General features: G+C 42.4%; 1 protein-coding gene across 6 annotated transcripts in view; it reads right to left on the bottom strand.

The window, feature by feature from the left end:
• Positions 1-23,323, bottom strand: part of gbf1 (golgi brefeldin A resistant guanine nucleotide exchange factor 1) — a 142,424-nt gene that overhangs the window by 7,968 nt on the left and 111,133 nt on the right. For 4 of the 6 annotated variants that reach the window (XM_088086837.1, XM_088086839.1, XM_088086841.1 and 1 more), the window contains 16 exons: positions 22,761-22,937; positions 22,559-22,623; positions 22,151-22,274; positions 20,017-20,088; positions 19,745-19,839; positions 19,432-19,585; positions 16,070-16,295; positions 14,371-14,528; positions 13,113-13,362; positions 6,992-7,212; positions 5,658-5,808; positions 2,891-3,021; positions 2,525-2,626; positions 911-1,024; positions 401-578; positions 41-211 (listed from right to left, as the gene is read on the bottom strand). In XM_088086837.1, coding sequence (XP_087942963.1) covers positions 41-211; positions 401-578; positions 911-1,024; positions 2,525-2,626; positions 2,891-3,021; positions 5,658-5,808; positions 6,992-7,212; positions 13,113-13,362; positions 14,371-14,528; positions 16,070-16,295; positions 19,432-19,585; positions 19,745-19,839; positions 20,017-20,088; positions 22,151-22,274; positions 22,559-22,623; positions 22,761-22,937 — 2,389 coding nt within the window. The remainder of the gene's footprint in view (positions 1-40; positions 212-400; positions 579-910; positions 1,025-2,524; positions 2,627-2,890; positions 3,022-5,657; positions 5,809-6,991; positions 7,213-13,112; positions 13,363-14,370; positions 14,529-16,069; positions 16,296-19,431; positions 19,586-19,744; positions 19,840-20,016; positions 20,089-22,150; positions 22,275-22,558; positions 22,624-22,760; positions 22,938-23,323) is intronic. The other 2 variants (XM_088086838.1, XM_042501784.2) reach the window with 1 other exon arrangement.

Below are 23,323 nucleotides of genomic sequence, written 5' to 3'. Positions count from 1 at the left end.
GTGATAAGATATGCTGAAACAAGAAACATCAGGGTTTTACCGTTGGCACTGGCTGTGAGGGGCTCCTGGGGTGATGCTGGCCTGCTGGGGGTCTGAGTCTCTGCAGCCCTAACTGGGACTGGGGAGGGCGGCTGAGACACATGTGGAGATGGAGGCTGGTCTGCTGAGGGTGTCGGCTGCACAGGCTCTGCTGGAGGACTGGGTACAGGATCTAAAAGTGAAGATGATTGATTAGGAGACTCCGCCACTGAGCCACTGGTACCACAACAAACGAAAACGCACCTTTTACAAGCATCAAGCTGATCACCTTCTCACAACATTGTTTTGTCTAAGACATACAATGGTGTGAAGCTAAAAAACACAATCTATATTCCGCCATCTCTGTATGTCTGCTGCGTACCTGGTATGACAGTCTGTTTGAAGAGCTCCTCCCTCAGGTGAGGCAGGAAGCAGACGATTCGTTCCCAGGTAATTTCCCACAGGTCTGAATATCCTGTCCTGGAGTCAGCACTGTGGAAGATCCCTGCTGTGTCCATCACCAGCAGCATGTTCTTCAGAGACTCGGGGATGGCCTCCAACTACACATACAAATACAGAGGCAACACATCAGCAAGGTCACACAGTCACTCTGCCATTTACTACCAGACCTTATCATTCTGGCAAATATAATCTTTTTTGTTCCATGTAATTTTGACATTTTTGGAGAACTTGAGGGATTATTTGCATCTTCATTTCTTGAGAAAATTCTTCTAATCCACAGCGTATATACACATCACAGCACATATCAGAGGTGGGGGGAGAGGGGAATTACTGACTGATCTCCACATGTGGACAAAGGCATCAGCTATCAGTCCAATCTGTCATTACTGTATTTTAGTATTAACACTGTGTGTCCCATCACTATCCTCACCAGTAGATCACTGGATCCTGCATGCATATACTTGTCCATGAAATCTAGAATTGTGAGCCAGAGGGCAGCAAAGGTAGGCAGGGACAGCAGAGGAGATAGGTGCTGGAGGAAGACCTGGAAGAACGGAAAACAACAGTCACATGAGCAACAGCTGTTGCCTCAACAGTGAGCTCAGTTAACACAGATACACAACCAACAGCAAATCATCCATTATTTTGTCCCAGGTTAAAAGTTTTAGTTATTATACTTGTTGGCTGCAGTTAAGTTTTGTTTAACATCTTGAGTGCTAAGATATAAGGTTTGCTGAACTTCACTGGATACCGTGTTTTAATAAGGGACGAGGACAGTATGTGGTGCAGGGTCAAATTTGAAACATGTCCACTTTATCAAATGATACGTCCCGTAGGGTTAGGCAGGTTTCCTGTTTTGCTGGTCCGGTCTGGTGTACGAGCTGAAACCAGGTAAATTTATGTAAACCGGCTCAACCGGCATTAGACTGTATGTCACCTGCCCAAGTCACAGCGTTAAATCAGACTAAAACTGCATTAATAACACGCAATATGACAGCATGATTAATACAATTTCATGTTAGCAAGCTTAATACTGGAGCAACTAGTGTCATACAGTCCGTGTGTAATTTACTGCGGTGTCAAACATGAGAGAGATCAAATTTCAACAAAGAGGCGTTGATACAGGTCGTTTTTTAAAAATACAAAATTTTTGCCAATATGACAAAGTTTTGTATGCAAAGAAGAGGACAGCCCTGTCCTTTCTGGCTGCAGAGACTTTTGTAAGCTGAACATTTGTAGGATGCTGTATTCTTATTTATACCTGATGCTCACTTTGAAAGTGCTGCAGTGGACAAGGACTGGCTGATTCATGAAGTTAAAATGAGGACATACTTTTATGCAACCTATTTTTTCACTACAAAAACTTAAACACAGTGTGAGCTGGCTGGAGGGAGATTGCCAGGAAGATGACATTTTCTGCTGAGGTAAATGACCATCGCTACAAACAAGCTTGGCTAACGGTTCTTGCTGTTGGCTACATTGTATGTAATTTCCAGTGAACATCAAAAAATACAACATGTTTTCTGATCTAGAAGGAGACATTACAAACGTAGGAAGATGAAAAGTTGGTTACTCATCCATCTTTTAATTGTTTTTGTCTCAGGTCTGATCTCAAGCACACAGCTGATAGCTACGAGGTTTGTTTACATGAAGTAACAGAGGTGCATATTTCGTGGATTGAGTGCGGACAGAGAGCTACAGTGTGTCGCGAAGCTATGTGATAGTTAGACACTGGCTTTCTGTTGGGACACGGTGTCATGACGTTCCAGTGTGGTGTTTCAAACCGCTTTGAAAATGTTCACAGTTGCATATAACAACCAGTTATTAGGGATGAGCATATACACCATTTATTTGGATCCATAAATGTACTGGGATGGACTTGGTACCAATATTGGTATCAGTTATCAGCCAAATGATTTCTTACATATTATATACATCTTACAAATCGAATATCATGCATCCCTTGTCCAAATCATCTGCTCATGTGAAAGCATTTGCTAGTGTGTGTGTGTGTGTGTGTGTGTGTGTTTGTGTTGCTTTGTACCTTTGATAGGAGTGTACAGGCTCTCATTCTGGTCTCCTCCATACCACCCACATCTGCTGGGCTGATGTTGTCGAGCAGCTTAGTCAGCAGGGGGAAAAGCACCTGTTAACACACACACACACACACGCACGCACGCACGCACGCACGACGCACGCACGCACGCACGCACGCACGCACGCACGCACGCACACACACACACACACACACACACACACACACACACACACACTACATTAGGTACGTCAGCGTACATCAAGTACACATGAACAGTGTAAGGCAAAGGGCTGCTGTGGATTAATAATACCAGGGCAGATAGAGCATGTGATGATAAGAGCAGACATGTAACCCCTGCTTCCGCTTTCTTACCTTATTGAAGCAGGACTCCCACTCTGTTGCATCGAGTGTCTGCAGATCATGGACCAGCAGCGCTCTCTGGAGGTAGGTGAGGGCCTGCATACGAACCTGACGTCTGGCATCACAACACAGCCAAGCAATGCCTGCAGTAGGCAACAATATAACACACAATAAGCCGTGGTGGAGTTTCAAACTGACTGGAAGCCTGTTAATGCACTAGGATAAACTGTGTTGGTCTCCTCAAAATCAGTGACATGGAGATTCAAGCTACAAAAATACTGTCAAAGATATATTTACGAAGAAGAAACTCCACCGAGGAGCACTGACAGTTCATTCTTAAATAATGCTTGCTCAGTACATCAAGTATATAGGGTACCCGGGAATGTGTCCTTAAACCAGGAGATTAGTTAAAAAATTGAATAAATGTATACAATAATTTTGTGTTTATTTAGTTTCAATTTCAATTCAATTTTATTTATAAAGCACATTATCACAAAACACAGTTTGCCCCAGAGGGCTTTACTGCATATACTGCACAGTTATATTACTTTATGTAATTATTGTAACAATTTACATAGCCATAAAAGGAAGCTTTCTCTTTATATTCTATTGCAGACTTAAAATGACCATTAAATTCCCCCCAAAACGTCAAGAATATTAAATGATGCAGTATTGGGTGCAGTATAGGGTGCAGTATAGGGTGCAGAATAGGGTGCAGAATAGGGTGCAGTATAGGGTACAGTAGGCTACAGTATAGGGTGTATAATGACATCTATTTTCCATCACAGAGGGGCAGGGCTTCACATAGGATTGATTCCTGAGCAAATGAAGGAATTGAAGGAATAACTTTCAAAATATGTTCGTTCATGTTGTGAATAAACATCAGCCAATAAATCATTTTCTCGTCCCACTGCACCACAATTGGCCCCGTCGCTATCTGTTATTCGTCATACTTATTTTTATTCTTATTCTTCTGCCAAAACTTTGCACCGCTACAGCTTTGCTGCGGGACATACCAAACATACGTCAAAATGTGCGGCTTGATTGGGAATCCATTGCTATGACTTTTTGTGGATATTTGCAAAGCTTTTTTTCCTGAAAATTGCAAAAAACTGCCAAAAATTTCCCATTCAAAGTAAATGGAGAGCCTCCAGAAATCGACATAAAAAGAGCTCAAGTTCATGACTCTTTGAGACCATAGAACATGGCCATACGCTGACGTAGAGAAATGATTCAAACTTTAAGCGGTTCACCAGGTCATGGACTGTGTTGACCTACATGGAAATTTTGATAACTTTTATGTTTTTTACGAATTTGTAGTTAATGTATTGTGATGTTTTTCAGAAGTTTTCAGATTTTACAATGGTTTCTTATAGGCGGAACTCTCGTCACAGATCAAAGCCATTCTATTTTTAGAGTGTAGAGGAGCTGAAAAATAATCTCAAAATTTTCTGAATAAATTGGAGCTACTCCCATAGCTAGCCGTCAATACACACAATTTCTACATAACAACGTAGGAAAACTTGTAGTGGTTGGATTAAAGTAGGTTTGAAAGCTGACAACCCAACACAGCTGGCTCACGGAGCCTCCAAGGAAGGGAGAGCCAAAAAATTCCCCATTTACTCCAATACAATACAGTTGAGAAATTTCTGGAAATTGGCTGCTGCAAACTTTTGGCTGTAAAAAGGACGAGTTTGACAGGGACATTTCCATTAAATTCAACTGCCTCCTTTGAGCTGACCTAAGAGGAGAGGAGAGAAGGGGTGCAGTTGGGCCACTAATTACCATAGCAACATGCAGATGGACCATTAATTACCATAGCAACGGACAATTTTACACACACACACACACACACACACACACACACACACACACACACACACACACACACACACACACACAGAGCCATCCTGGTGTGTGCGTGACCTTTCCACTTGTCCACTAGTAATTAATGGTTAACTGACCCTTTATACTGCTATCATTGGCCCTTGTGGCCCCTCAGGTGTAGGGGGCCCTTTAATGGCCCTTGTGGCCACTTAAAGATGCCGGTGAATAATTAATGAGCCATTGATTGGCTCTTGTAGCCCCTCAGGTAGAGAGGGCCCTTAATTGTCCCTTGTGGCCAATTGAAGATGCCAGTTAGTGATCAATGTTCACTCTCCAAGGTCCACTTTAGGCCAATCAGTGCATTGATTGATTAAAGTCGACTCTTGCTACAACAGTAAGTAATACGTTGAATTCGGGAGAGCAGACAGATGTGTGGAGCAGCAGGATTCAGGGATTACAGTTTTTCAGTCTGACCTCTGTAGCAGACCCTTCAGCCATATTTGTGTCATTACTTTTGAACACTCGAATGGAATTTGTCATCAAGACAAATCATGTTTATTCATATTCTAAAAGATACATTTTTTAGCATCCTTTCAAACAGGTGCGGCTATGTTAATGACTTGAAAAATTAGAAAGTTCTCATGCTCAGTTTTCATATTAGCAGTTATCGGTTCTGTCATAATGCAAATGCATCTCAACTGTTCTACTAGTGAACCTGCATCATTCTGTTATCATTAATTATAAACCAGATTTATCATTATTATTTCCATTTGATTTTTGCTGTTTTATCCAAATAAACTCCAGTTAAACACCATAATAAAGTACGGCTTCAAAACTCACCATGTCCGAACAAAAGTAACATTATAAGCTTTACACAAGTGCTATATAAAAGAGCTGTCGTACTGGCCAGCATAAGATATCGTATGTGGTGTACATTGTGCTAAGGGCCTACCTTGCAGCAGTGGGCACCAGCAGCTTGTCCACAGAGTCTGGGAGTCGGCCTCAATCTTCCTGCCTGCAGCCTCCAGATGGCGCTGCTCCTCTGCCCAGGAGCTGTATATGCTGGCAGCGCGCGTGTGCAGAGTGTGCATCAGGTCTAAGAGCTGCACCAACATACACACATAAACACATGCGTTATCAACAGCAGGATGTAATGACTTATTTCTACAGTATAAGTGTGGGATGATGATACAGTCAAGTGAAGCTGAGTGAATACTGGGTATGAACAAATATATATCCAGATTTTAAGGTTTAATCTTTTACTTTTAGCAACAAGCATGGCCAAATACTTATGCCCTAAATTAGGGATGGTACAAATAGAAATAGATGGTACATCTTCTATTTCAATACCGCCTTTCACAGAGCCCTTGCTTCGGCTTATTTACGTTGGCGAGCTGTCTCTAGTCTTGGCCATGACGTAGGACATTGAACACGTAGTGATGTGGCACGTCGTGCAAGTAACGTCAAAAGCAGACTATGCCCCCTGCTGTTCAAAAAGAGTATCGCGGTTCATTTTTCATTTCACCGATTTGAATCTCACATATTTTGTATCGATTTTTAACTGCCTTGTGATGTATTGTTACATCCCTACCGTAAATACATTTATTTCTTTAAATGATTCGATGAAATCAGCTAACGCTATCTTACTGTACATTACAGACAATACATGATGTCTCTGTAACTTTTGACTAGTTTGAGTTAGTTAGAAGTCCACCAGCTAGAAGTGAGTTTCAAATCCATCAGGTTTGCTATTTAGTAAAGATTTCTAATAAAGACTGAGGCTCATTATTATACGCCCTTCAGGATGGTCACTGACATGTAAAGTGTGTTTTGAAATAATTTTTTTAAGGTATTAAGTTATATTGTAATTGCCCAAGCCTATTAACAATACATTGTTATTATCCTTTAGCAATATATTCCCACCTAAGCCAACACCAGACCAGAAACAGAGGACAGTTGGAATACTTTCAGGGCAGATTTCATGTTCTGCTCAATGACTATATAGGCTACTTTGTTAACAGCTGTGAGGAATGCTTCATAATATTTTCTTTTTGGCCATCATATGAAGTTACATCTACTCTGAATGTCTATTTAGAAGCCAAAGCCATGTTTCCCACCTACATCTTGATGCCACAATCACCCAGCCACTGTAAAGAATTATTTAGTGCTGTATGGACTAAAATTGACACTACACACTACACTGAATAAGAAACACATGTGAGTGAAACAGGATGCTGAGCTCAACTCGACAGAAGGTAGAAGGGTAAAGGGTGCTGCTGTACTTACATCCTGACTAACCTGTAATGACACCGTGTGGTAACTGGCTGGTACACCCTCCTCCTCCTCCTCGTCGCTGTGGGAACGTGACAGACGCTGACTGGCTGCCCGGCTGCCTCCCCGCCTCGTACCACCGCCACCCTCCTTGTCCTTTCCCCCTGCCTTCTTCCTCATCCGGGACTTGGAGGAGTCGTACTTGTGGCTCTTCTTTTTGTCGTGGTTGCGGTAACCTGAGGGGAGAAAATTACAAAAACAGCATGCATTTGTTATCCCACTGTTATTTTGTAAATATGAAGTAAATATGAGTATTTTGAAACAACTCTAATTCACTGATTGTGGGTTATACTAGGCAGCTCCCTGAATATGAAGATGTTCTCCTAATGCTGTTGGGGATGTGACACAGAGCCAGGCAGCTGAGTATTTCACCTGTATTGTATACAAACTGCAGTGCCATTGAGATTGAAAACAATGAATGCACCTCTGTTTTTCTGCCTTTTTCTTTTTATAGCTCGCACAGGCGAAGCCCATGATCGACCTACCTGCGATGCTGCTGCCATTCTCCTACACCTTACTTACATTCTCACTATCAGATCAGAGGAAAAACTTCTGGTCCATTATCATGAACAAATCACATCCCATATGGCCGGATCCTCAAAACAACCATTAAGCTATGGGCCATTTGCAAAACCTTCCATTTATTTTAAAACCACAATTTAAAATTAAAACTGCATGCAGCATGAACGAACCCTCTCACTTCCACCTATGTCAGGTTACTGGTGGGACTCAAGCTAAAGATGTTGTTCATTTCAGTGAAAGTCAGATAATATACGCAAAGAGTTTGGACCCTGGAGTAAGCTATTTCACATGGTGTAGTACTTCAAGCGGTCATTAGGTGGCAGCGGAGGAGAGAGAAATTCCATGTTGTCTTTGTGTACATCATTTGTTGACCAAACCATGTAAGTCTCATGTAAATCCAATGATAATTGTCCCTCAAGGGTTACTACCTGTTACCAGTAGGAGGCGCTATTATGACTAGTAAATATTGTCATACAGATTCATTTAGGGCGGGACCCTTATGAAAGGTTTCAGGCAGATCGGACGATGTACACCAAAGTTACAACAATGTCCTGTTGTACGGCAAGACATCAAAATTGTACGCCACATAACGGGAAAAAGTTTTGCACGGACCTCTGATAACTTTTTATCACCAAGGCATTGAGAATGGATACACCAATTCTGAAGTCAATCCGATGAATCCTGTAGGACAAGATGGCAAAAGCACGAGGCCCGAAATCGCCAAAAATTAGCACAAAATTCAAAATGGCTGACTTCCTGTTGGGTTTGGGGGGTGGGTCCAAGAGGCTTTTTTGTGCATCTGGGCATGATACATTTTTGTAATTGTAGATGAAAGCAGGCCATTGGGGCTACAAGTTAAGGGGCACTGTGGAGCCATTTTGCCACGCCTGTTTGCGAAACCACAAAGTACAAACTACAAATTTTTTGTGGTCTGTTCAGTGCTCAGGCCCTAATAATAATAATTCCTTGCATTCCAAGAGGGTCCTCGCACCATTTGCTGCTCGGGCCCTAATAATTCCAACAATTTCAATAGGGTCCTTGCACCATTTGCTGCTCAGGCACTAATAATTCCTTGCATTCCAACAGGGTCCTCGCACTGGTCAGTGCTCAGGCCCTAAAAAGAAAAAAAAGAAGTGAGACTACAGAAGCTGAACAGGGTAATAGCAGGTTTTGCACTTTCCATTAGTATCTCCTGCAGATTAGTGCCGTGCCTCAGCTCAGTGCTTTGATCGACCCATGTCTTTTGTCTGTGTACAGCTCAGTTGACAGCATGTGCCCAATGGCCTAGAGCACTTGGAGAAAATGAATAGGCCATCAGCTATGTTTAAGCATAAGAGCACCTCAACTATTTCTTAACCTTAATCATTGTCATCAGTAGATCACAAACAGCACAGGGAGGGCTGAATGGAAAAAAGGAGGGAAGAGGCTGGGGGTGAAAGGGTGGAGAAAGGAAGAGGGAGAAGAATACAGGGCTGGACACTGCATTGGAAGAGGGGCAGAACACAAAGCAGACTGCAGGCAGAGGGTGGCTGCTGTAAACCTGTCAGGCTGTCTAAAAGTTAAAAGTGCAAGAAAATTAACAAAAAAAATCAGGTTAAAAACAAAATAGCAAACAAACAACAAAAATAAAAAATGAAAAAAATAAAAAACAAACAATGCAAAAATGACTAGGAAAAGGTGCTTAAGATTTTATTATTATATAATATATGATATGATATATCATATGTACTTATGATAAATCTAATTTTTCCCTAGCTTTTTCTTTTTTTCTTCAGACATTTTCCCCTAGCTTTTAATATAGATTTTTTTCTCAATCTGCAAATTTCTTGCAATGGATTATTTCTCGCCAAGTTGCTGTTTGCCTGTTTTGCCGTGGTTTTTTTTGAAAGAATCTGCTCAGGGTTCAAAGGTTTAATTAATTGTGAAAGGCATCTAAAAAGCAAAAAGTGATGTAGCTTCAGGTTTCAAAGGGTTAAATATCTCACTTCAAACATTTATGCAGCTAGATTCTAAAAAAACAGACTCCAGGTGTAAAAAGATGTTTTTAGTTGCAGCTGTGCATGTACAGCATGTCTAAAAAGTGAACTATTACACGTGTGTAGAAATCAAGCAACTGTTGAACAGAGGAAGAAACACTTTATAAATGGGTGGCATGATGAATGAAAATAAAGAGATCCACTGCATAAAAACAGAAGTAACAGTTAGGCCGTTTGTAACATGTTAAGCATCATCAGAATCTCCCAAATAAGTGGAAGATATAAAGGTGTGAACAGAACACAGAGGGTCTGACCTCTGCAACATGTAAATGCAATAAGTGAAAAAGTGCAAAAGCGCTTGTCATTTGTCACCATGTGCAACAATGGTATAATAGATAGTATTAATTTCACCCCCAGAATATATATATAGTTTTGGGGACGTGGAACGTCACCTCTCTGGCGGGAAGGAGCCGGAGCTTGTGAGGGAAGTGGAGCGGTACCATCTAGATATAGTTGGGCTCACCTCCAGGCACATCTCTGGCTCTGGAACTGTACCCCTGGGGAGGGGCTGAACTCTCTCCTTTTCCGGAGTTGCCCAGGGTGAGAGGTGCCGGGCGGGTGTGAGGATACTCACAAGTCCCAGGCTGAGCACCGCTATGTTGGTGTTCTCCCTGAAGAATGAGAGGGTCACCTTGATGTGGCTGCAAGTTGCTAAGAGGAGGTCTCTGACCGTTGTTTGTGCTTATGAAACAAACAGCAGTTTTGTGCTAGTCATGGATTGTCCATAACAAACACCATATTCAAGCATAGGGACGTTCATAAGTGTACCAGAGCTCCCTAGGCCAAAGATCAATGATTGACTTTGTGGTCGTATCATCTGATCTGCGACAATTTGTCTTGGACACTCAGGTGTAGAGAGGAGCGGAGCTGTCAACTGATCACCACCTGGTGGTGAGTTGGATCAGGTAGCGGGGAGGCTGCCGGACAGGCCCTGTAAACTCAAACATGTAGTGAGAATGAACTGGGAACGTCTGGCAGAGGCCCTTGTCCACCAGGTTTTCAACTCACACCTCCGGAAGAACTTTTCGTGCATTTCGGGGGAGGTTGGGGACGTGGAATCCGAGTGGTCCTTGTACAAAACCTTCACTGTGGAGGCAGCTGCTAGAAGCTGTGGTCAGAAGGTCGTCTATCGAGGCAGCAACTAGAGTACCCGCTGGTGGACACCAGCGGTGAAGAAGGCCGTCAGGCTGAAGAAGGAGGCCTTTCAGGCTTTATTGGCCCAGGAGTCTCCTGAAGCAGCAGACAGGTACCAGTTGGCCAGAAGGGCTGCAGCTGAGGCGGTCGCCAAAGCTAAAACTCGGGTGTGGGAGGAGTTTGGGGAGGCCATGGAGAAGGACTTTCAGTCGGCCTCAGAGAAGTTCTAATAAACTGTGAGACGTCTCTGGGAGAGAAAGCAGGGCTTGTCTCAGGCTGTGCTCAACAGGGGAGGAGAACTGGACTGGAGATATTGTTGAGCAGTGAAAGGAACACTTTGAGGAACTCCTGAGCCCTGCTGTTGCGTCTCCATGGAGGAGGCAGAGTCTCAAGACACGGGGGATTCTCCATCCATAGCTCTGGCAGAGGTCGCTGGGGTAGTCAAAAAGCTTCTCGGCAGCAAGGCGCCTGGTGTGGATGAGATTTGCCCTGAGATGCTGAAGGCTCTAGACATTGTTGGGCTGTCTTGGCTGACATGCCTTTTCCCTGTCGCGTGGAGGTCGGGTACAGTGCTTGTGGAGTGGGAGACCAGGGTGATGGTTCCCATTTTTAAAAAAGGGGACCGGAGAGTGTGCTCCAATTATCAGTGTATCACACTACTCAGCCTTCCTGGGAAAGTTTACTCCAGGGTGCTGGAAAGGAGTCTGTAACCAATTGTCAAACCTTGAATTCAGGAGGAACAATGCGGATTCCGTCCCGGTCGTGGAACAATGGATCAGCTCTTTACCCCTGCGAGACTGCTGGAGAGGACATGGGAGTGGGTGTTTGCCTACATTTGTTTTGTGGATTTGGAGAAGGCTTATGACCCTGTCCCTGGGGAGTCCTATGGGGGATACTGAGGTAATACGGGGTACCAGGCTCACTGCTGCGTGCCATACGGTCCCTGTTTAACCAAAGTGAGAGCTGTTTTCACATACTTGGCATGAAGTCAAACATGTTCCCAGTGAGTGCTGGCCACCACCAGCGCTGCCCCTTGTCTCTGATCCCATTTGTGATACTCATGTACAGGATCTCAAGGCGCAGCCGGGAGGAGGAAGGGGTCTAGTTCGGGGACCACAGAATTGCATCTCTGCTTTATGCAGATGATGGGGTTCTGTTGGCTCCCTCACACCATGACTTTCAGCATGCATGGGGGAGGTTTGCGGCCGAATGTGAAGCGGTTGGGATGAGAGTCAGCACATCCAAATCTGAGGCCATGGTTCTCTGCAAGAAATCGGTGGATCATCCCCTCTGGGTAGGGGGACAGTTGTTGCCCCATGCGAAGTATTTCAAGGTCTTGTTCATGAGTGAGGGTAGAATGTAGCGTCAACTGGACAGGCAATTTAGTGCAACATCTGCAGTCATGCGGGCGCTACACCGGACCGTTGTGGTGAAGAAGGAGTTGAGCCGGAGGGCGAAGCTCTCAACTTACCAGTCCATCTATGTTTCAACCCTCACCTATCGTCATGAGCTCTGGGTAGTGACTGATAGAATGAGATTGTGGATACAAGCGGCCAAAATGATTTTCCTCCGCAGGGTGGCTGGGCTCAGGCTTAAGAATAGGGTGGGGAGCTGGGACATCCAGAAGGAGCTCAGAGTGGAGCTGCTGCTCCTTCGCGTCGAAAGGGGCCAGTTGAGGTGATTCGGGCATCTGATCAAGATGCCTCCTGGGCACCTTCTGCTGGAGGTGTTCCGGGCACATCCTACTGGTAGGAGGCCCCAGGGCAGACCCAGAACACACTGGAGGGATTACATACCTCGTCTGGCCTGGGAACCCTTGGGGTCCCCCCGGATGAGCTGGAAACCGCTGCTGGGAAGAGGCATGTCTAGAATGTTCTGCTCCGCCTGCTCCGCCTGCTGCCCCCGCGACCCGGCCTCGGATAAGCGGAAGAAAATGGATGGATGGATGGATTGATGTGTATATATATATATATATATATATATTTACTGAAGTTGCTGAATGTGTGTGTGTGTACTTGTGTGTGTAAGCAATCACTAAAATGTGGTCCAGGTGACACCATAATAGCAAGAACAAACAGGGAAGACATTTTGAGTATTTCTTCAGGTACTAATATGTCTGTTGTCTGTCTGACAACAGATTTTGTTAATATGCAATAAAGTCTAAACTGTGCAAGATAAAAACTTTTATAAAAACTTTACAGGTGTGTAGTTGAGATCAAGATGGAAATGGGTGTGGTTTAAGGAAAGAAAGCTGAGGGGAGTGGAAAGGAAGTCGGGAGGGGGGCATTGTTTTGCTGTTACGTTTTTTGTTGTTCAAACTTTGTAAGTTTTATTTTAGTCCCTGAGGTGTTTTAAGCAGCTCCCATGGAATTAAAAAGTCTCACCTCCGTTGAGGCTGGCCTCCACAAACACTCGAATGGCTCTGACGCAAAGCTCAAAGTTGTCAGGGGTGACGTGGGCAGCATCACGGACGATGAACGAGAGCGTTTCCACACACTTGATGAGAGACTTGGTGTCGTGCTGGCCCAGGTCCTGACCCAGTGTCAGACTGTACTGGTTGACCAGTGGGTGATTCAGCTGGGCTTTAGAGTTTGCTGCAGGGGTCTTTGTCGTCTCCAGGTCATCTTTCCCAACCTGGAAAAAAATACAAATTACAGGAATACAAACACTGACGTTTATTTTATTTATTTTTTACTTATGTTAGAGCACCAGACAGTGCTGTAGTCAAGTCACCTGAACCAAGACCAAATCATGCTAAATATCTACTCCACCATTCAATGTTCTCTATACTAAATGCCAAATCCAGACACAAATTCATACATTGCTGGCCAAGTTTACTTGCTTACACACCCACAGCATAGCCATCAAGAGCAAACTGGGGCTCAGTGTCTTTCCCAAGGTGCTGTGACATGTGGACTGAAGGAGCCAGAGATTGAACCCCAGATCTGCAGATTAATGGACTAACTGCTCTGCTTCCTTAGCCAATGCTGCCCCATGGTAATGACCATGACCAAAGTGTAAAGTCTCACACTGAATGGCACACAACAAAATGTGGAACATGCAAACCATCAGCACTCCTCAAACTGAGCTGAAAGATTCACATTCTCATTAAAAGACCTAAGAAAACAAATGAAGATTCTTCTTAATCCACCTCTTTTATCACCACACTTTGTAAGAAGTGTGTGTCTGTATAAAGAAGTGTGTGAATCAATGTAATGTGAAAAATGCCCTCATATAATTGAAAACAGTGAATTTTATGTGTGGGGAATTTTCCTTTGTTTTTTGTAAACAAATAGTTAGGAGTTGAAACCTGAAACTTAAGCATCTCTATCCAACACTCTGCACAGGCAGTTAGTGATGTTTCCATGGATGTGATCTTGACCAGTACTGAAATCAAATTTTGGGTCCTCTTTGTCTTAAACAGATTCAAGATAGGGGAAAAATGTTGTTGAGTCTGAGTCCAGACCTTCAAAAAGTGGTCTTGAGACAGTACTCCAATACTGGTACTAGACTGGCTTTCATGTGACTGAGGTATTCAAATGACTGCGCATTAACAGTATGCAGTGTGTCTCACTGTTATCATATAGGTATGCTGTACATATGTGATAATTTATGTGTTTGTGTGTGAGAGTGCATTCTCACCACAAGCCATCCACTGCTTGCTACATCCACATCTGTTGCGGAACGAGGGATCCTGGTCTTGCTGTGCTCGGTGTAGACTCCTGAGTCAGACGTGTAGCCTCGGTCTGAGCTCACTTCACTGAGATGATGAGACTGCAGCTCGCTATCCGATTGGGCTCCTGGAGACATACAGTAAGAAAGATTTTTTCAACGTCTGGACTGCAAGACAAAAATTTGGGTCAAAATATGTTTTTCACAAATGCTCCTAATTTTTATTATATTATAATCAACATTTTTTGTACATTCAACAACAGCACCTTTTGGTACAGGCACTTTAAAACAATCTGCTAATTTTCAAGGAATTTTCAAAAACTCAATTTAAAGAAAAACTAAATGGATGAGCCTTTTGCAAACATACTGTCTTACACCTAATTGTTAACTCAAACAGTCCAAAGGAAATATCTGCAACAAAAAAACAAACCCTGTAAAAATATTAACAGCATTGTCTTAAACTTGTGGGAATGAGTACGGACAACAACCTGTATATATTTCCTCATTTCAATAATAAGAATTCTTTACCACCATCAACAATGACATGGAGTTTCCTACAGATGCTAGAGCCAGCCAAACACAACCTCCCTCAACCTCAGACTTTTAACATACACCAAAAGGAAAGTCTCCTGGAATTTATGGATTTTCATAATTAAGTATTTTCAACTGCTTAATTGTATGTTTTGTGAACTTTATTATCTTACAGATAATGTAAAGAATACTATTCTGGTGTGGAAATAGTGAATCCTTTGTGTTTTTTATTTGTTGACTTATAACTAGTACAAAATTAGTCATGTAAACTTCCCATAAGTTGCTTAAGAAAGAAAAAATACAGAGCTCTGTGTTGTCAATGGTTACTTCTCCAGAGAAATCTCAGTTAACTAATCTGGAAGATTTCAGTCCTGGTTGATTTGGTGACGCCTGTAGTTACTGACAGTCAATGCTGTTTAGCCCAAAAAAAGGAAAAAAGTATTTCTTTTTTAATACTTTCTTGAGGTCTTGTAACTTTTTAATAATTTCTTGTTCTTTCTTGGCTATTTCTAGTTGTTTTTTTGAAGAAATCAAGCCAATTTGCTTAAGTATCAAAGAGTTAATACTACTGCTCAGAGAGTACTAGATGCAGCAAAACAAACTGTTGTTTTTTTCAATCAAGGCGTTTGTAAGAATTGGCCTTTTTCTGTGAGCAACCATGATCTGATTTCACTCTGCACATGGCTTGGGTCTGCAGACAGCAGGGCACAGTGAAATGGAGAGCTGGAGGTGTGCAGCCCTGTTACCTGCGCCATTTGTAACTTAAAAAATGATGAAAATGATCATTGTCTTGTTAAGTCTATGCATGGATGATGAAGGATCACATTAAGTGCTAAGCTCACTGACAAACACATTTCATTTTCTGTGACTACAATAATAACAGTCTAATGTTTCACCAGTGAAATGCTTTTAATGTGAAGCTGTTGTAACTTGACACTGCATTTTTTCCTCATGTCTTGACATACAGCTAATAATGCTGCCATAGATATGACTTGACTGACATTTATGAAATAAAAATCCTTAAAATAATTACTTTAAGACTTAACATTGTATAAGCATCCCTACTTGGGTTTAACATGTGATCATCAGTAACATCCCCGTCAGACACAAAGTGATGATGTGAAGGGAAATACTGAACCTGTGTCATTGTCAGCGGTGCTGGAGGTGAGTTGGAAAGAGGCAGGAGGTTTCACTCCGGCTCCGATGCACTCCAACAGGGAGAAGAGCGTGTACCAGTCATTTGTACAGTGAATGTTGGCTGCATTAGTTTTCAGCAGCTCATGAAGGCCATAGGCCACCTCCCTGCTGACCCGGGACAACACATGAGGTTTCATCATCAGCAGGAGACGCAGGGAGTGGAGAACCTATAGGTGCACATGGAGAGAGAAGATCATCATTGGATGCAAGTATGGTGATCTTACTGTGCTTTTAAAGTACAGTGTACATTCTCTAATTCTACCCTCAAGCAGCTACAGGGACAACTGAACTGGCTATAACATCATCTCAATGTGATACTGATGCTTCTAGATGACCCACAGAAGCAAATTAGACCAGCAGCTAGAAGATTAGCTATTTTTACAGTTATTCTTAATGCCTGTCCCCAGGTCTGAATTGCCACCAAAGTAGACCAAACAATTTTGTTAGCCAGTCAAAAGTGAGCAGGACAACAAGTTTAGAGACTTTTTTTTTGATGTAGTGAAGTAGTGAAGTACCTGGTTTCAACATCAGCTCAGTTCAAACCCAAACAATTCAATACTTTTGTACAGAGGCCCTATTGTAAATGCCACTGATATTCTGTGATTTTTTCAGAAATAAATAGCCAATTCAAACATATTTATTTAAATATTTATACTTAATAAATATATATACTCTCTTTTACATTTTTTCTTCATTACCCAGCGTATTTCCACACCCACAATCGTGGTCACAACAGTACAAATCCTCTGCTTTGTGAAATGTTATTTTAAAAATTAAATTTGACATTCAGACACATGGATCTTCCTTTGTGTCCATTGGTCATACCATTTGCATAAATGAGCAAGTGCAATTTTAAATAGCATGTGACTATATGGAAAAGGTAGATCCACACCTTCTAAGTCATAAGAAGTTAAATGATAAGCATTTTAATGCACTCAATAAACTGGATTTTCTGTTGTATTAAGAGTTCAAACTGTGTTTTTCTTTTTTTTAACTCTAAGCACAAACCAAATACCAAAACAATGTTGAGATACAAATCTGATTTTGAAGTTTCAGATCACAAGGTTTAAATGTAGGTCACCTTACTGACATGAGGTCAGGTCAGCATTAAATGATGAGCTTATCTGTACACATCTCACTAAGTCTGTTTGGACACAATGGAGGCTTTTTATGATATTAGGGTTCAGACTGCTCTCATTGGTAAATATCAACACCTCATCCATCTAGCGCAGTGCTCTAAGTATCACCTTTGAAAGCCTTAGCATATTATACTATGGATCAATGTTATCATGAAAACATGACACAGGTCTATTGTCAGTAACCCCCTGACTTTAATGACTGAGTGTAAGATTAGCTTAGTGACCCTGATGATCACAGCAGAATACCACCTCAACAGTTTGAAGTGTCCCATTTACATTATTGTTCCATTAAAGGATTCCTGTTAGGAGAAAAGGCCTTATTGTGGATTTGTCTCACTGTCAACAAATCCCATCAAAAGTCCAAAACCAAAACTCTCTCAGTACTCCTCTCTTTCATGTGCAAACTGAAATTGCAAATATAAAATATGCTTAATGGAACTACCTCAATTTTGATAAAAAAGTTTTTATGTTTGCATTAGGTTGTATTACAGGTGATCTGAAAAAGCCATATTTTGCAAAACAATGGAAAGACTTTTTTTGCTTTTCCAGGTCACATGATGCTATGGTTATGTGCTTGTCAGTAGGAACTGGCTGCATGATGCAGCAGGAGCTACAAGATGTGTTATTGCATCACATAACTCTTCAAAAGTTGAGCGGATCATCGGGAAGTTTTGAATCCACAATTCCTCTGTGAAATCATGGACTATCACGATTCCAGAAATCCCTCATACATGGTCGCTCCCATGTATAAGGGGCTTGCCTTTCCATTATCGCTCTGTAACACGCCCACGTGGCCTTGGATTGGAAATAATGGTAAATGGACTGTACTACAAAGCGCTTTAACACTACATGTCACATTCACCCATTCACTCACACATTCACACACTGGTGGCTGAGGCTACCGTACAAGGTGCCACCTGCTACTCAGTAATCATTCACATACACTCACAATCCAATGGCGCAGTGTCAAGAGCAATTTGAGGTTCAGTATCTTGCCCAAGGATACTTCGACATGTTGCCTGGTGGAGCAGGGGATCGATCCGCTGACCTTCCAATTTGAGGACGACCCACTTAACCCCTAAGCTGAGCAACCAGATGGAATCTTAACAGCAGCTACTGTTAAGATTCCATCTGGTTGCTCAGGCATGTTGCTGCTGATGGCATCATTCAATTCCTGCAGTACATTTTTTGAATTTCCATTAGAGTCTTGAGTCCTTATGGCTCTGAACAAGCTCCACCCATCCAGTGCAACGGCTTGATGCGGGTTGTTAGGGGTTAACCATGTCTCTGTAAAGATGTGTGCAGAACAGTTGCTTATCTCCCGTTTTTGAGTGAGCCTCAACCAAATCTCATCCACTCCACTCTCCTGTGACCGGACATTAGTCAGAAGAAGGCTTGGCAGAGGAGCAGCTCTCGGTCTAAGTTGGGTCGGACTTGACTCGCCCTGATGCCAGCTCTCCTCTCCCTCCTTATCCAGCGCTTTCGGTTTCGTTTCTCTCCTCTAGTCCCAATGTTGATAAGTGCTTCTCTATCATAGAAAAGTCGTGCTTCAGCAGAAGGGGCCATGGAGTCAAAAAAATAGAAAAATATAGCTAAAAAGTAGCAAGGAAGGAGCTACAGGCTGCTGCATCTGCATGTGCTGCCGTCATCATAGCCATATGCGGGACTGAGTCTAAAAAACTGCGTGTGTTCATGGTGATGAAGGGACATGTGCATCAGAGTGGCTCATTGATCAAATCCTCATGTAGATTCTGACAGATAATGCTGTTTGTACTGTACAGCAGGCAGCAGCCACTCCTTCTGCAGAACCAACTCTTCCACTCTCCATCTGAATGCTGAGCACATCCATCATACATCCTCAAGCTTGGAGGTACATGCAGGCTTGGATTTGTTTGTGCTCACTGGGTTACACATGTACCAATCTGCTCCATCCTTATATTGTCTCATTAGCCGGCATACTGAACATCCTGCTCCAAAATTTTGGACAGAAGTGTAACAATTTTTAAACAAATTCTTATGATGTGTTTACACTACTAGCAACGCAGCAACAGCGTGACCAGCTATTGAAAGCCATTTTGACAGCCAAAGAATGTATGTGTGTGTGTGTGTGTGTGTGTGTGTGTGTGTGTGCGCGCGCGCGCGTGCCTGCGTGCGTTTAGTGTACCTGAGAGCTAATGTCTTCTCGCCGTAACAGTCGGATGGCGAGTCGAAGGAGTCCAACCACAGCCCTCTCCACCAGGAAGCAGCTCTCGTTGGAGTGGACGCAAAGATGGCAGAGATGGTCTCGCACTGTCTGCCACACACATGACACACGGTCTCTACACACACACACACACACACACACACACACACACACACACACACACACACACACACACACACACACACACACACACACAGAGGTAATCATTGGGGTTAAAAATGACAACCCATATGTCTGTGCTGTGAACATATAATTGACAGATTCTTTTTTTCACCGGTTCTCTAAAACGATCCGCAGCAACATCTCCAAGCAGAAGGCAGCATCCTCTTCATCATATGTCTCTTCATCTGGGGTGACTGAGATCAGAGCCTGGAGAGGAAAGTCTGCTTTGTTTTTGTTGTCTTTATGACTGAACTATGATGTGATTGACATTTATTGCACATATTTATCTAAACTAGCTAACAAGCACCTCCAGCAAATACTTCTGCCCTAGCAAGACAATTATGAGCTACATCTGTTCAAATGTTGGTAGGAAATAATGAAAACCTTCATGAGCTCCTGTAGAGACTCCAGTTGCAGGAATTTACTCTCTGTGATCAGCTTCTCTGGGTCACATTGCTGGAAAGAAAGAAACAGAAAACTCTGTGACACTGACACATTTTACACACTGAGAACTTTCTGAGTGGCTGACATCATTGTACAAATATTGCAGCCATTTAAACAAAAACAGAAGTCTTTACAATCCATTCTTTAATGTGCACAAAATACTTAAAAAATAAAAATAATAACATGGGGAAAAAGGCAAATTTGGAAAATAGTTTTTTGGAAAAGCTAGATAAACATTTCTAAAATTTCTAAACCATATTCATAATAATAATAGTTAGGAGGCAGAAGGCATAAAAGAATGCTGTGGACTCAGGTACTCTTTGGATGTGCTCCTTTTAGCCTCTTTAAGTGCTGAAGTGACTGAAATCAATGGCATCACAAATAACCATATTGAAGGAAACCATGGATGAAATTCACAGTTTGGGAAGAATAACACAGAGGATAAGTGACGTCTTTGTGTCAAGATGTGACAGGATTATAGAAACTGATGTGATCATATGAAATAATGCAAAACAGAATATTGTTTGTTGGTATGTGCATGCATGTGTTTCTATGGATGGAAGCAGTTATGGGTTGGTGTGGGTAAATTTTATGGAAAGGGTGATGGATTAACAAAAAGGCATGACACCAAATTTAGGTCAGGACCAACAGTGAAGAACATAAATATGGTCGAATCTACTGGACACGTACATGATAGAATCTGAAGAGGATAAATAACCTCTAAAGTACATAAAAATGTCAGAACAAACCAAATATCAGGCCCAAACCTAATTTTCCTTTTTTTGGTCTCTGTAGTTTGCATATGTTGTCCCAGGGACCTTAAAGGATCTGGGAAAATTGATGAGTGTTAGGGGGCCCTCTAAGATCAGGGAACTGGAGTGCTGAAACCCAAATTCTGGGCTTTTAGGCCATGTTTAGACAAGAATGGCCCTACTAAAGTCTTTCTGTGCGTTTTTAAAAATAATACACGTTCATAATATAACATTATGAAAACGATCCTCGCGTACACAGATCCACAAAAACAACCAATAATGTTGTAGTATGCATGCCAGGTCAGTAGCTGGTGCTGTAAATTTGGAAATGACACACCGCAGCAGAACACCACGCGCCTGCAAAAAGTGCAGCAGTGACGTCAACATTCTCACAGGATCAATACATTGCCAGTTTACACGGTGACAGAGGGGGGTTGCATTTTCAAAAGATTACACTATGGAACCCGGTTTGCAAAGGTTTGCATTTTCAAGCCCTAAACTGCTGTTGTCGCGTAAGTGAAAGGCCAAACCGCAACAAAAGTTTAATGTTTCATGTAAACAGCCCCTTAGTTAGGTTGGGGCACAATACCGTCTTTTCTTTTTTGTCCTCTATCTTTTTCTTTCTCGTTTCTTACAGTTGATTACAGTTGATATAGTTGAATTTGATTCATGGTTAAACGCCTGATGTGTAACAGAAAAAGTGTGGTTCACAAAGTCTTAGACCAGCATGCACAAATCTCTGTGCAAGTATTGTGCAGGTTTACATATATTTCTGTATACCTTATTCAGGCCAATTTGCTCAGGTTTGAAAGGGTTAACCTGAGCCAGGCCACATAGCAATCGTTCCATATCCATACAGGATTAATATAATACAGCAATTTCTTTTAAACCACATACAAATATGTTTATGTTTCTCAATAAACACTAGATAAGTGCACACTGCCTGATAGAACTTTTGAATACACTCAAACTGATTGTGGACAACATTCAACAGAACATTTGCATATAGAAAGCATGTGTGTTGTACCCCCTTGATTTGAAGTGAAATGGTGCTGTGACTTCTTTTTATAACCTCCTTGAAGAATATGAGGAAGTACAGTCTGTAGTTGTAGCAGCAGCTTTAGTGCCAGCAAAAATCCAGCGGATGATTTGGATTTGAGCTGAGAGATGAGCATGGAGATCTGGGTGGTGGTACGATGGAGGGTAGTTTACCAAAGTTCATCCATACATACCACCCACATTATTCTGATACAAAGCTGATTGAAAATCAGTAAACTATCCCTTTACGAGTTTACTTAGCACACAGTGTAAGATGTTAGTACCTTTATGCAGAGGATGGCAGCCTGCTTGGCCTCCTGGTTTTCCGTGGACGGCCCTCTGAGTCCTGACTGCTCGGCTCCACTCAGTGTCAACCAGTTAACAAAACTCAGCACTGCAGACTCACCTCTGACATGCAACAAAGGAGACATATAGGTTATATTTTGAGCCCTCTGGGTCAGGACTGTTTCATGAAATATGTTTTTCCTTAGTGTGAGAGGCTGGTCTCTTCTTCTAGGAATCAAGGCATACTTAATGAAAACAACAGAAAGGAACATGGCTGGGAAGATGATACTAGCGTACAGGCCTGCAGCTGTATCTGTAAAAGTATTACACTATGATACCTGTGTAACTTTGTTCTTTTAGCTTCTGCTGTAAGTAGATCAGCAGGTGGCAGAGAGAGCAGTGCATACCGATTTGAAGGTGTTTCCTCTCTTTGAAGAGAAATTTTCCCATTTGGCTCCACAAAATCCTCCACCTGAGGCAGCAAGCACAATGTGTGAGCAGAGAGCAGCAGATGGCAGCAGAGCATGCAGGACAGAGTCTGCAGTATTATCACAGAGCACGCAATCACTGACAGAATGGAATGTTGTGTTTAGAGTGTAGAGTTCTGACCTCCACCATGGCTTTGGGCAGGAGCTCAGCTCTGAACAGCTGGAGCATGGACTCCATGATGTTCTTCCAGCCCTCCCTCAGGATGTTGCCGTGCCGATGGGCGAGGTCAAACACTGTCTTGGCTGCTGTCTGGGCCTTATTATTGCTGCCAAACACTGTAGGAAGGTTTTCCACAGACTGCACAGGGAAAGGACACAACAACATTAAGACACAGTTACTGTATAAAACTAATATGATTTCAGCTGTAGTTATTGGAGAGGGTTTAGTTTACATACGTCACATCATTACTGTCACTCACTGACAGTAGGTGTTAGATAAAGAGATGCTCTATTGTCCCATGAAGAGCCTGCACATGATCATATCTAGAAATGGCTCTCACACAAAAAGTCTTTGCAGCCATTATCAGCTTGCATGTGTCATGCTCTGTAAATTACCATTTCAACAGCAGCACTTGGCTTCCACAGCTGAAAGGTTTTTTGTTGCATCAGCACTATCAAATGGCCAACCATATAAAAAGGCAACAAGCATTGATTCTTTATTACAAGCAACATTTTATAAAATAA

This window comes from Plectropomus leopardus, chromosome 13 (genome assembly GCF_026936395.1).
Source record: "Plectropomus leopardus strain MGB_pleo_1.0 chromosome 13, ASM2693639v1, whole genome shotgun sequence".
Classification (NCBI taxonomy): Eukaryota; Metazoa; Chordata; class Actinopteri; order Perciformes; family Serranidae; genus Plectropomus; species Plectropomus leopardus.
Note: the sequence above shows the minus strand (reverse complement) of the source record. Positions and strands in the feature narration are given on the sequence as shown.